Genomic DNA, 14,207 nt, shown 5'->3' on the forward strand with positions numbered 1-14,207 from the left:
ATTTGGAAGTTTTTTTTTTTTTTCAGAATCCATTTATTAGCAACCATGATGTGACCTGATCATCTCTGTCCCATAACAGAATGAGGAAAAAGTAAACCTCTAGCTCAGCACATGCTCTTAGGTCAAGACATAGAATCACTTAGAATATATGTATTAATTGGCAGCAGGCCAAGTATTTTACTGATTTCTATAAAGGAATTGCTTTGTGTGTATATGTCAGTGCTTATATTTGTGTGTGTGTACACGTGTGTGTGTGTGTGTGTGTGTGTGTCTGCGCGCGTGTGCACCTGAATGCACGTGTGTGCATGTGTAAGTGCCAATCCTGAGGTTTGAACTCAGGGCCTAGGTACTGTCCCTGACCATTTTAGCTCAAGGCTAGTGATCTACTACTAAAGTAACAGCTCCATTTCCATCTTTTTGGTAGGTAATTGGAGATAACTGTCTCATGGACTTTCCTACCTATGCTGGCCTTGAATTACAATCCTCAAATATCAGTCTTCTGAGTAGACAGGACTACAGGCTACAGGCAGGAGTCAGCAGCGACTGGCAAGGAATCACAGTCCTGGGCTTGAACTCAGGGCCTGGGCACTGCCCTTGGACACTTTTTGCTCATAGCTAGTACTCTGCCACTTGAGCTACCGCACCACTTCTGTTTTTTTCTGTGTATGTGATACTGAGGAATCAGAACCCAGGGCTTCATGCATGCTAGCGAGCACTCTACCACTAGGCTATGCTCCCAGCCCAGGAATCACCATTTTTTTTTTGCCAGTCCTGGGCTTGAGCTCAGGGCCTGAGCACTGTCCTTGGACTTTCTCAAGGCTAGAGCTCTACCACTGAGCCTCAGCACCACTTCCAGCTTTTTTCTATGTATGTGGTACCGAGGAATTGAACCCAGGCCTTCGTGCATGCTAGGCAAGCACTCTACCACTAAGCCAAAGTTTTAATGGCAAGAGGTTCATAGAGACAAAAACAAAGAAACAAAACAGTTGTGCAACAGTGGCTCATGCCTATAATCTTAGCTACTTAGGAGGCTGAGATATCAGGATGACATTTCAAAGCCAGCCTGTGAGAAAGTCCATAAGATTCTTATCTCCAGTTAACCACCAGAAAGCCAGAAGTAAACCTGTGGCTCAGAATGGTGCTGTGCTAGCCTGGGTGAAAGAGCTGAGGGATAGCAGCACCCAGACCTTCAGTTCAAACCATACGACTGCCAAAAAATGTATCTCTAATTTCTAAAGTTTTGTGGTTTACAACATTATCTTTATGATTCTAGCTTTAAGAACTTTCACTAGGGTCAATATATATCCATTCTTCATAACATGCAATGCTAGAATACAAAGAACTGAGTGCTTAATGCAAGATCTCTGGATGAAAGGATGAATGAGTAGCAACTATAATAGTAGAATGGAAAGAAGAATCATTTAGACCTACACTCAGTGAGGTGTCAGGGCAAGGCTAAGGACTGCTAGGAAACCGTCCGCAGAAAAAGTCATCCCTGCTCAGGAATGGGAGGCAAATGAACTGATTAGTCCTAAAGGCTGATGGGAAATGCCAGGGTCTGTAAACAGCAGTGGTGCGCTCATCCGTGGTCCGGTTAAAAAGGTCTGTTCTAACAGAAGAGTGTGTGTGTGTGTGTGTGTGTGTGTGTGTGTGTGTGTGTGTGTGAGAGAGAGAGAGAGAGAGAGAGAGAGAGAGAGAGAGAGAGAGAGAGAGAGAGAGAGCATGAGGATTCCCAGCACATGCTAACACTCTTAATCTAATAACAAGAATTGCTATCATATTTACATGTTGGATTTTTCACTCTCTTGTATATTTTAAAAATCAAAAAGAAACTCCTTAAAATCCTGCATGTCAAAGTGCATCTGGCATGCCTTCTGTGAAATGTAACCATGACACTCTCCAGAAATAATGCCTGACACTGCTCCCCTGGAGTTCAATTTATGGCCTTCCTTTAGTTCTGTGGAATGGTAAGGCTGCGTCCGCCGCATCCATTTGTAGGGCCTTTAGTCCTGTGTTGAAAAATGCCAACCCTGGAAACTGACATATATTGGACAGAACCAAGTCTCTATCCCTCTAAGTCATCATCCTTGAAGCTTGAGAATAAAGGCCAACACCGGAACTTTCCATAGTAAAGATAATATACAGGAAAGAGAGTACTGTTTATCAACCTGTTATAGATCATGTGTACTAAAGAAGCATCTTGACTTGATCCTTGAGCAACTCAAGACAGAACCCAATAACCATTAGAAGCAAAGACCAGAGTCCTAGGTTCTGCAGCTTTCCTTCTACAATTCTACAATCTTGACTGACAAGGCAAAAATCCTGTCTATTGAATGAGAGGCCTGTTCAAGTTCTGAAATGAAATATAATTCACTTCATATTCTGGTGGAGTCAAGGTTAGTAGACCGTAAAGGTCAAGTTACGTTCCATTATGTTCCTATAATTAATTATCTGACACTAGGTAATCTATATATTATTTAAAGAAATAAATTTCTTACAGTGCTAGAGGCTGGGAAATACAAGATAAAGGGGCTAGCATTCAGTCTTTTCTGAGGACCTTCTGCCTTCACATGGCAAATGAGCAAAAGGTCAAATGGGGCCCAACCACTGTGTGGTTTCCTTTTTCTAAAAGCTCAGTCCCATTCACAAAGGAGGAATCTCCAACCCAACCACTTCCTGAAGGTCATGTCTTTTAATACTATTATTGCATTGGAGGCTGGTTTTCAGCAAAGGTTTTTCAGGGAATCATTCATACCATAGCATTTTTTTCCAGCCTGCTTGATTTCTAAACCTATATTGGTTTCCTTTCTGGGAACAAAATTGCAAAGGTCACTCACTCTCCTGAATATTTTAAGACTAAGCAGATTTTTTATGTTTTTGAAGACTAAGCCAGATGGAAGATGTTTTTTTTAGGCTAGAGATTCTTCAGTTTTAGATGGCCTAGCTAGTAGTAAAGAAAGCCTATAATGTAAGTTATTTTTAGTTTTTGGAATTCTAGGCTAGATCTGAAAACATCAATGAAGAACTTTCAGAAAATGTATATGAACATTGTTATAAAACCGAGGACAAAACATAGAAGGAGATACAAAGTACCTAATAGATCATCAGAAGGTTTAAGGAAGAATGTGTTCTAATTAATCTAAAGAATACCTGGGGGATGTGGAGAATACTACTCACTACCAGTTCTCCCTCATTGTATTCAGCAACATTTTCTGTGGTCCCGTCCTCCCGGGCCCACTGCCAGCATCTATGGTATGACACATAAGTCAGAACTGTTTTTATCCTAGGTTCCAGAATGTTTGAGAAAATTGAAAGAGAGGGAAGTAAAAGAGAAACGAAGGAATGAGAATTTTCTGATCCCTGTCCCTTTCAATTGCCATGTCCATATGTGGTTGTGCACATACTTTACTTGAATGACAGTTGCATTGTTAAAGAGATAAACACAGGTCTAAAGACCCAAAATGAAATGATGAAAAGAGTTACCAGATGTCACTGCCTCTGGGGAACAATCTGCAAACCCTCCTCCCTCACCCCTCTGCACCTCTCTGAAGCAGAGTGACAAATAACTTCTGCCATGTTTCCATGGCAACTTCATAAAGTCTCCCTTGTGCTCCTCCCAGGATTCTTTCCTCACCTAGACAGTGAGTGACTTACAACCTTGATGTCTGACTCATGTACTGTGAATCTAAATGATGGAATCAGCCTGGGATTGCCAGTATCCTTAATATACCTATTGTTAAATAATAAACTTTAGCAAATATGGGGCTGATCCACTAAAACCTAAGATAAAATGAGACACGACTCTAGATAGTAGTTTGTGTGTATAAATGTATAGTGAACTTTGTTTTGACTTCTTAAGTAGTTAATAGATGAAAAAAAAGGCAAATAATTTCCAGGTATTACTATATGATTAAAGGATAGTCTAGCAGGGTGGCCGTGGTTCATGTCTGTAATCTTAGCTCACATGGCTGAGATATGAGGATCATTGTTCAAAGCTAGCCTCTGTAGGAAAGTCTGTGAGACTCTTAATCTCCAATTAACCACCAGAAAACTGGAAGTAGTGCTGTGGCTCAAAATGACAGAGCACTATCCTTGAATAAAAGAGCTCACAGACAGTGCCAAGGGCCTGAGTTCAAGCCCCACAACTGACCCAAAAGAAAAAAAAAAGATAATCCAGTACAAGATTCTATGGAAAAGTGAATTATTACTCATGATCTTCATATGATTCAATTGGAGAAAATAAATTGGATTAACTTAACTCGTTCAGTTCAGTTTAACGAGTATACTTCTAAAATACCATGCCAGAACCATGCCATTATGTCTGGTTATGCTATTCATCCCAAAATAATCACAATCACTTCTAACTTATCCGCTATAAATGTTCATCAGGACTACTTCTCAGAATCTTCATTTGCTATGACTCAACATAGCAAAATGAATTTATTTCTAATTTCTGTAAGAAAAACCTTAGAACTAGAAAAGCACTGACATGGCTCTGAGAATATGAAACAAGACTTCAGTGCACTGAATAATGTGTAAGATCTTTACAATTGCAACAAAAATCAAGCCAAACACCCAAAATCTGACTGAAAGTACATTTTTCATCACTCTCCCAACTTCACCAAACTAATAATTATCTAGGTATCAATTAAGTGCAGGCTATTTCTTAAAAAATTATACATTATGTGATGATGGCAAATGCTAAAACAAAAGCTCATATCATTTCACTTTACAAAATTTGGCTAAGATTTACATATACAGTGTAATTTCAGAATAAACCATAACAGTTTCTCTTATCCTTTGTTTCAGAAGACAATAGATGCATATCTTCAAACGTAGCATCATGTTCAAGGTGCCTTGCGATGGGTCCAGAATGTGGATGGTGTTTTCAAAAGGTGTGTCTTTTCTTTCTTTCTCATTTCCTTACAGGTGACTTTCTCTCTAACATGATTTCATGGCACTGGGGTGCATCAGGAGATAATTCTGAACACCAGGAAATTATCTGGTTTGATGCTTGCAAGCTGCACATCTGGTTGAATATAGAACTAGGAATACATTTTTGTAAAATACTATTTTGAAAATAGTCTACAGGCCAGCGTATGCTTTTGAAATTTTTGAAATAAAATACAAGGCAGTTTATGTTTTCTGTCTGGCTAAAAAGAAAATTGGCAAACACAGGTAGTAACTTTTCATACTTCAATAAACTCTGCTGTAAAAGTCTTGCCGTAGCCCCAGGCATAAACTTATAAACCTCATCCACCCAAGTTAGGTTCTTCCTTTGTAATTACTTAGTAAACAAAGGCAAGACAGTTCATTGGTGCATTTTGTATGTTTTTATTTAAAACACTTGAAGTTAAATAATCTACATCTTGGGCCAGGAGCTTGGACCAGTGGTAAAGTGTTTGTCTAGTCTGAGCAAAGCCCTGGGTTTGATTCCTTGGTACATACATAGATGAAGTTCGAACTGGTGCTGGGGCTCATGTGGTAGAGTACTAGCCTTGAGAAAGCCCAAGGACAGTGTCCAGGCCCTGAGTCAAGCCCCAGGATTGGCTAATAATAATAATAATCTCCATTTGGCCTGATCCTAGTGATCAGAACTATACAATTTTATTCTGTGAAATGGAGAATATTTCAGAAGGTGTTTATGACTCTGGATTTGTGTTTTTGAAGAGGAACATACCTTAATGACAAAATTCCTAGTAAAGCAGTCTGACTTTCCATTTATTCTTTTTGAATTCTTTTCTAAAAAATATCTTCAATCAGAGATATCTGTATTTAATAAGTTTTACTGAATAACCATCTACTAAACTGGAGTTTCTTCTTTTATGAGATTCCTATGTAATTTTGCAGTTAGTTATGTAGCTCCTGGAAATTGGATCAGAGAGGTTTTTAAAGGCCCTTTGTTTGACATAGACATAAACCTCTAGGTATTGTCTTTTCTGGTTTAGTTCAGTCACTTTACTTACCATCATATTTCCACCTTCCTTTGTTCCTGCTTATCCAACCTCTACTCAAAGAATAGAAAGAAACCTGAAAGTAGCCAAGGAAGGGAGACATTGATTTGTTGTAGGAAGAAAGTCAAGGTAGAAGCACAGAAGAAATTCACCAAACAGCAACTATGACTAAAAGTCAATCTGGATTAACAGACTATCTGAAACCCCCCCCCCCAGAAGTGCTTCTGGCTGCATCAGTGAGAAGATCAGACATCATCCCTTATGGCCAGGCAGCATCCCAGAGAAGGCTCTAATTTCTAGATCCCATGCGTTCAGTTTCTTAGAGCCCAAGACAAGAAAAATCAACTCCATTCTTTGAACATCTTTTTAGTATAAATCTTAAATTTGGGTTTGGCTTGTAAGTTTACCTAGTAAAGAAATGGCCCATGGCTTGCTATTTCCTGATCCTAAACCACTATTCCATTGTTGCTTTAATTGGCTACTTGGCCCTGAGGTTCGTGCCAACCCAGCCTCAGCTGCTGTGTGCCTAAATGAATGAAGTTTAGGAGGAGCTTTTAAAAAATGGCACAGAAGCACATTTAGCAATCAGTTGTTACATCTGAGTCCAGAGAGACCCCATCTCTGTCTTTTTAGTCTGTACAAAAAGTCAGAAAATTCACAAGTCTGAGAATACAAGTCAGCCCTGCCACCAAAGGAGTTATTTCGATTATTTGAAGGGATGGGTTACAGTGTGGAAGGAAGGGGTGGGAAGATAGCTGCTGGCAGAATAGATGCCAACCTATATCAACTATTGGCTATATCCTCCATCATGGATCTCAGGGAAAACAAGAAACTCACTAAGTTGCTCCTGTCTCAAAATGCTGCTATTTCTGTACACACTTCTGTGTAGTATGCTTTAGGGTTTGAAAAATCAGGCTCTAAAGGAGAAACAAAATGGGATTCAAATCCTAATTCCATCAATTTCTAACTTGGTAAACCTGGGCATAATTCTTTAGTCCTATTTTTGCTAAGAGGAAAGTATTACTGTCACTTGCCTCATACTGTTGGGGAGATACTGTTGCAGGAAGGGTGTGATACACCAGCATGGCTTAAAATATGAGAGTTTGAAGTATGCGGAACTTAGGTAACAAAGAAGAGTGCCTGTGTTAATAACACGACCTCACTGGATGCACATGGTGCTAGGTGCTAATCACTGTCCACGTTGCTAAAAGGAGCTGTCTACTCTCTCCCTTTTACTAATCGGACACCACTGAGAGGCAAGCTGTGTTAGGAAGTGTTAGAAGATCACCCATCATTCACTCAAAGATGTGACTAATGTCTCTGGTTTCTCAGGCAAGCTGGGGGGAAAAGGAAGGATGAGAATGATACTTTTCTTTTAATTCCCATAATGAGATAATTTTGTAAAAAGAAGTAAAAAGTCAATTAAAAATTTTCACAGTTTCAGGGACTGGGAGTTTGACCTACTGGTAGAGTGTTTGCCTAGCATGCACAACGCTCTGGGTTTGATTCCTCAGTACCGCATACCCTGAATAAAGGCAGAGTGGTGCTGTGGCTCAAGTGGTAGAGCGCTGGCCTAGAGGAAAGCCCAAGGCCCTGAGTTCAAGCCCCATGACTGGCAAAAAAATTTTTCCCCGCAGTTTCAAAGGGAGTCTCAGAGCACAGATATCGTAAACCAAAACCTGAAGGCCATTCGTTGTCCAAGGATTGTGATAGAATTCTCCCACTTACATGCAAGTTGCCATTATAGAAGTAAAACATGCACAGGGAGTTGAGCAGTGGCTCACACCTCAATCCTGACTACTAAGAAGGCTGAGAGCTGAAGCTTATGGTTCAAGCCAAAGATTCTTATTTCCAACTAACCAGCTGAAAACCTGAAGTGGAAATATTGCTCAAGTGGTAGCTCTGAGTTTAAAATTAAAAAAAAAAAAAAAAAAAAAAAAAAAAACAAAGACTCAGACTCAGACTGAAGAATCTAAGAGACGTAAGTAAGGGGGGAAACAAAACAAAACAACAACAGCACAAAAACCCTTTGTTTTTATTTTTATACCCAGAGTATTATCTTAAAAGGATGAAAATAACAACTGATGAAAAGCCAGCCAGAGTAACTTCAGCCCAGGATTTTTATTTTCAATTAGTTTTAGATGCTCAAAGTTGGAGTATAAATTTGCTGGTGTTTTTCTTGTAGGAAAAGTAAAACATAAGAATTAGAAGAAATTAAAATGACACAAAATACCCCAAATTAAAAGGGGCGGTTTCAACTTGCTTTCTTTTATGTGAAAGTAGGCCACAATAGGCAGAGACAACATTCCATTCTTGATTTTGATGCCTTGCTCCTTTCTTCCCTTTTTCAAACCTAATTGGCCAATTGGCAGAGTTTTCCTGCTTTTGTGTCACGGTAGGGCAAAAACAGACACACTGATTCAGACATTACAAAATAATTGAGAATATTTTGCCGATTTCAGCAAAACCATTTGACATTTAAAGGTCACGTGGCCTCATATCTTGATGTACACTTACAGTAAAAATTAACCACTGTTCCTTTTTCTTCATTTGTTACACAAATAACAGATGCCCTAGCCAGCTGGGGGAAAAAAATGGGCAACTATTTGCCCCTTATTTCCTTTCCATGATTAAAAAGAAATCAGAGAAAGTTTTTTTTTTTTAACATCGGCAAATTGCATATGACCTTCTTTTGTGTCATATCATGTTAGATATGAATGAGTAAATGAGAGCAAACCTGAATTCTAAACTGGTGGAATTGGTCAGTGATGTTGATATTTGGGAAAAGCAGAGCTTTTTTACCTAGCCTAGAGTGTTCCAGGAGAAAGTAACTCATAGTCTGGCCTAAAATTATTAGCCACTTTTCTCTGAGGAACTGTATAGATGTACTTCACCTTCAAGATCTCCTAGTTTTACCATGCTCTTGCGTGGTTAATTGCAAAGCAATTATACTGTTTCTGTCTCCATAATGCTCTGTGCTACCTGGAAATTTTAATTGGGAAGAAGAATACATTCCCTTTCACCCTTTAATTATGCTTACAATTAAGTATTCATGCAGAGCTATTCAGGAACTAGGTCTGGTTTGCCCACTCTAGTAGGCATTTCCACCTTGAAGTCCTGTTTGTGGTAATTATATCCAACCAATGGGTATTTGAAAGCTACAAAGCTTCTAAACTTGCCTAGTAACATCTGAAATGATGTGGTACAATAATATCTGCTGTGTCTGTAAATTCATGTAGTATGACGTGAACTCTCACTTTGAGATGGACAGGAAGCAGAGTACATTTTCAGTCTTCATGGCCACATAGTGTCTGGATGCGCATTAAAAAATATATCTTCTAAAAATATTGAAATGTTTTTATTTTGATACTCAAATTCTATAAAAACAGGTCTAGGGCTCCATTTGTTTGATTTGACTGTAGGTTGCAAAGCCTTGTTCTAAACTGAAGATGGAACAAAATTTTTGTATTAAATTTTTAGTATCATCCATTGTCATCTCATCTAATGACTCATCAGTGCCAGGAATGTCCTTACATATAATAAACTAGTGATCTTATCTTCAGCTTTCATGTCCAGTTAAACTTGATAATCTCTTTACTCTATAACCCAAAGACAATTATGTTTTTCTCCTAAGTTTAAATGCCTATGTTAATTGTATTTTCTTGCTTACTGGGTGAATTCCTCGGTGGTTTGTTGATTACTGTCAACCCATTCCACTTCAAAAGGAGGAAAGGTTAAATGCTGGATCAAAGTGGCCACTATCAGGAAAGTCATTGAGAAAACATTTAGTGCATGTGTAAGTAAATATCCCATTTTCCTTAGATCAGCATTACTTATGATAAGAGCACATGATCAAACTTTTCAGTAGAGTTTGAACTCAGGGCCAAGAGTTCTACCTTAGCTTCTTTAACTCAAGATACTCTGCCAGTTGGGTCATACTTCCACTTCTGGCCTTTTTCTGGGAAATAGTAGATACAAGTCCAACAGATACGTCAGATAGTTGTCTTCGAATCTTTGTCCACAGCTATCAGCTTCTTGAGTAGATAGGATTGCAAGCATGAGTTACCAGTGCCTGGCTACTTTTCAATAGTTTTCTATCCTTAGGAAAAACCTTGAATAGTTAAATCAAAAATACAAGTATTATTTTATTCTCAGCCAAAATTAATAGAAATTTTAAGCTTATTCCATTACTTACAAGCTAAATTACATTGAAATTTTAGATTGAGTTCAAAGTCAGGAGAATTTGATCTGGAGCCTTCATATCTACCTCATGACAAAAAAATCTTTGTTTTATTAAATTATTGACAGGCCACAAAGAATTTAGATGCTTTGGTGTTCTAGGAAACTTGATATCCAATTTACAATTTCATGAACTTTTACTATTTAACTAAGCATGTGATTTCCAAGGAGTCCTCATATTACAAACAAAACAATATATAATAAATATGCCAGTGAGGACCTTTGAGACATGAGGTTCACATTTGGAGCTAATGAACGGCCTACTTTGACAAAATATTCTTCTGGCTCTAACAGCCTAAAGTCAAATAGAAAGAATTACACTGGTGTAATTTTACAGTGATCAGTTCACAGTATTTAAAGTTCTTGGTTTGAATTTCCTCTTTAATAACTTGTCTTCTCCTTTTAAAATGAGATTTAGAAATTAAAGTTTTATTTATAACAAATTTGCCATTATTCTTACTGGGAATATGTAGCTATTTTATACAGTTCCATAATTTGTTCTGTACTGCAAATGGTTGCTTTGCAATATTTCCTTTGTATAGCTTTTCTTTGGTACTATCATCAGATAATATGCAGTAAAAACATCAGTGATTTTCTTTCTTTTAAACAGGATTTCATTTCAAGTGGATTAAGAAGTGAACGTTGTGATATAGTTTCCAATTTAATAAACAAAGGCTGCTCAGCTGATTCTATAGAGAAGCCATCTGTGCGTGTAATAATAGAAAGTGAAAATGAAGGGAACAGTCAAGTGACTCCAGGAGAAGTGTCTATCCACCTGCGACCAGGTTTGTGACTTTCCAATGAATCTGTGATGACTTACTTTGAAAGCACAGCTCCTATTAATTTGCTTGGATTTCATGTGACGTGACAAGATATTGTTAATAGCAAACATCAGAGTGAGCACGGAATCAAGAAATCAGAATTCTTGTCTTTATAATATTCAGAGCTGGCTGTGTGACTTCAGACCCGCTCTAAACAAGACCACATTGAATTCTAATTAACTGTTCTAATGGCAAAGCTGATAACTCTGTAACGTCACTGTTTCCTGCTCTGCTGCAGTTCTGGGAGGAGATTCTCCAATGCCTAAGGGATATTTATGGAGAACTCTATACTTATTGGATAGATTGGAGATAGGAATTAAGCTAACTACTTAGAGATTTTGTAAATAATTTTCTAACACAGAATTATAATTCATGATTATCATAAGCATGCTAGGCAGCTTTGTCTTGGCCCTTGAGATCAATGTATACCTTTCTTCTAATCATTTTATGATACTTCCCTTTCTATCATAGTGTGTCCCACACCTTGAAACATTATAGCATTTATTACCACCAGGTAAAAAATTCCATTCTATAAACTATATAAAACAATATAAGTCAAGGTACACACATATTCACCACTTCAGTTAAATGGGTTAGTTTAAAGCAATATGAAATTGTTCCAATGTTTACTTTATTTCATTGTGGATGGTCCTGCTTTGTCATTAGTTGTTGTTGTTGGTGTGTGTGTGTGTGTGTGTGTTTTAAATATCCAGCTTGCTCCTTGCATTCCAAGTGCTGGACTAATTCTCCCAGATTCTTTGATTACCAGAAAAATAAAATCCCCTTTTTTTCTTGGCTCTAGATATATTCTCAGCTTCCAATTAAAACTTTTCACCAAAAAAGTGATAGAGCAGCTTGGTATAGAAAGGTAGGAACAACAGTTGGAAAAGGAGAAACAAAAGAACAAAGTGATTAGGTCGATAAGATTGTCATTCTTTCTACTTTCTATTGCAAAACATTATAAAATAAGATTAAAATGTTAAAAATTATAAACCAAAAGTTGGCTCCGTTGTTTTTTTGTGTTTTGTTTTAAAGACTGAGACAGAAATTATGTCACTAAAATCTGTCCATAAATTGCACATGCTTGGCATTTGAGCTTGCAGCCTTTAAATGTTATAATTATTTCTTTATCTCTGTCTGGTTTTAACTCAAGGCTGGTGCTCTACCACTTGAGCTACATCTCCATTTCTGGCTTTCTTTGTTTTGTTTTGTTTCGTAATTGAGGATGAGTCTCATGGACTTTCCTACATGTGTTAGCTTCTCACTGAAATCTTCAGATCTCAGCCTCCTGAGTCCCTATAGGAATGAGCCATTGGTGCTCAGCTCTTTCTGTTATTAAAATAGGCAAATTACTTCCAGTTTTTCAGCCTTCATGAATCAAGCTGGGTCTTCTCCTAGAATATAGCTAAAAGTCCTCATTAAAAAAAATACATTTAAATGGTTCCAGAACCACTTTTGTGTAGTTTCTTATTGACTGTGTGTGAGAATCTTTGGTCCTCAATTAGGATCAGCACACCATTATAGTATATACATAGATCAGTAACGTGAATCTAACTCATTTATACTTGGACTTTTGAATATAGTGTGGACTGGGTCTTATCCAATGCAGCTTGAGGGCAGATTGTTAGTAGTCAGTATAAACGCTTCTTCTAGTCTTCCAGATAGGGGTCTAGAATCTAGGGAAAAGTCAGAGGCCTTTCCACTCTTCATTTTCTTCTAACTGATTCTTCAGATTCGGACTTTGAGAACACAGCTCTTAATTTACAGAGAAAACAAGGAATAAATAATAGAGAATTAGACATAATTGATACACTTAATATTTTTGTCAGCTTGGCTGTCATAACAACTTACCATATGCTGTGTGGCCCAAACAACAGAAATATATTTATTTTCTTACTGTTCTAGAAAGTTTGTTCTAACCATTCAAGTCTAGAAGACTAGATTCCAAGATTAAGATGATGAGCAAATTTGCTTCCTAGGGTAGGCTCTTTCCTGCAGATAGCCATCTATGTTTTTGTTGTTGTTGTAACTTGAATTGAGATCCTAGACAAGTTTATGAGCTTTTTGTTTCAAAAGGCTAGCGTTCTACCCTTGAGCCACAACTCCACTTCTGTGTTTTTGGTGGTAAATTGGAGAGAAGAGTCTGACAAACTTTTGTGTCTGGGCTGGCTTTAAGCCATGATCCTCATATTTCAGCTTCCTGAGTAACTGGGATTATAGGCATGAGCTACTGGCATCAACTTGGCTATCTTTTTGATGTATCCTTATGTGGGAGAGGACAAGAGAACCCTCCATGTCTGTTCTAAGCAAGGATATGTAGTTACAAATCCCATCCTGAGTACCTCACCCTTATAAATTCATCTAAATTAATTGTCTCCCAAAGGCCTGATCCAAACACTGTCATGTTAGGAATGAGGCTTCAGCACCATGAAGGGGATACAAATAAGTCCATAGCACTTGATATATGAAAGATAATCTTTCAAAGTACATGAGATATTTCTGGAAATGAATCATAATTTAGGCAACAAAATTCTGTTCCAAATAATAGAAGTTGTTTTGCAAGCGAACATTTTTTGAACACAATGCAGTGATATTCAAAACCAATATATATGATAAATAAAAATATAAAATGAACATGAAATGTAGAATTTTCTGCACTGTGGCCTAATGATAGAGTGCCTGACTAGAATGCATGAAGCTCTAAGTTTGATTTCTCAGTAGCACATACTGAGGGGAAAAAAAAGCCAGAAGTGGCACTGTGGCCCAAGTGGTAGAGCTCCTGCCTTGAGACAGCCCAAGGAGAGCGAGTTCAGGCCTTGAGTTCCAGCCCCATGACTGGCAAAAAAAAAAAACCAAACAACTTTTCCTTAAATAATACTATTTTAATGAAAAGAAACCGCTCAAAATTCTAGTCAGAAACTAGTAAAACTAGTAGTAAGAATATCAGAAGACATCAAAATACATAAGATATGATTGAAGGTGTTCTCACAAAAATTTAAAACTTCACTTTAGTTATTAAAATGTAATGAATAAAGATGAATTAACAAACAAATCAGTATGGAGGAACAATCAAAACAAAGTAATTATCAAGAAAACAAAGGGAAACAGTTTGTAAATTCAAAAAAAAACAGCATGATTATTGATATACTAAAAGGATGTATAAATCCAAAATTCATCTTTCACTATGAAAAGC

The 14,207-nt window shown here is 37.6% G+C and overlaps 1 protein-coding gene across 1 annotated transcript in view; it reads left to right on the forward strand.

Moving 5' to 3' along the window:
- Itgb8 (integrin subunit beta 8) overlaps positions 1–14,207 on the forward strand; it is an 82,917-nt gene that overhangs the window by 26,813 nt on the left and 41,897 nt on the right. The window contains exons 2-3 of the mRNA XM_090332734.1: positions 4,810–4,895; positions 10,804–10,978. Of these exons, the coding sequence (XP_090188860.1) occupies positions 4,810–4,895; positions 10,804–10,978 (261 nt within the window). The remainder of the gene's footprint in view (positions 1–4,809; positions 4,896–10,803; positions 10,979–14,207) is intronic.

This window comes from Megascapheus bottae, chromosome 5, assembly GCF_031878675.1.
Source record: "Megascapheus bottae isolate mThoBot1 chromosome 5, mThoBot2.hap1, whole genome shotgun sequence".
NCBI classification, from domain to species: domain Eukaryota; kingdom Metazoa; phylum Chordata; class Mammalia; order Rodentia; family Geomyidae; genus Megascapheus; species Megascapheus bottae.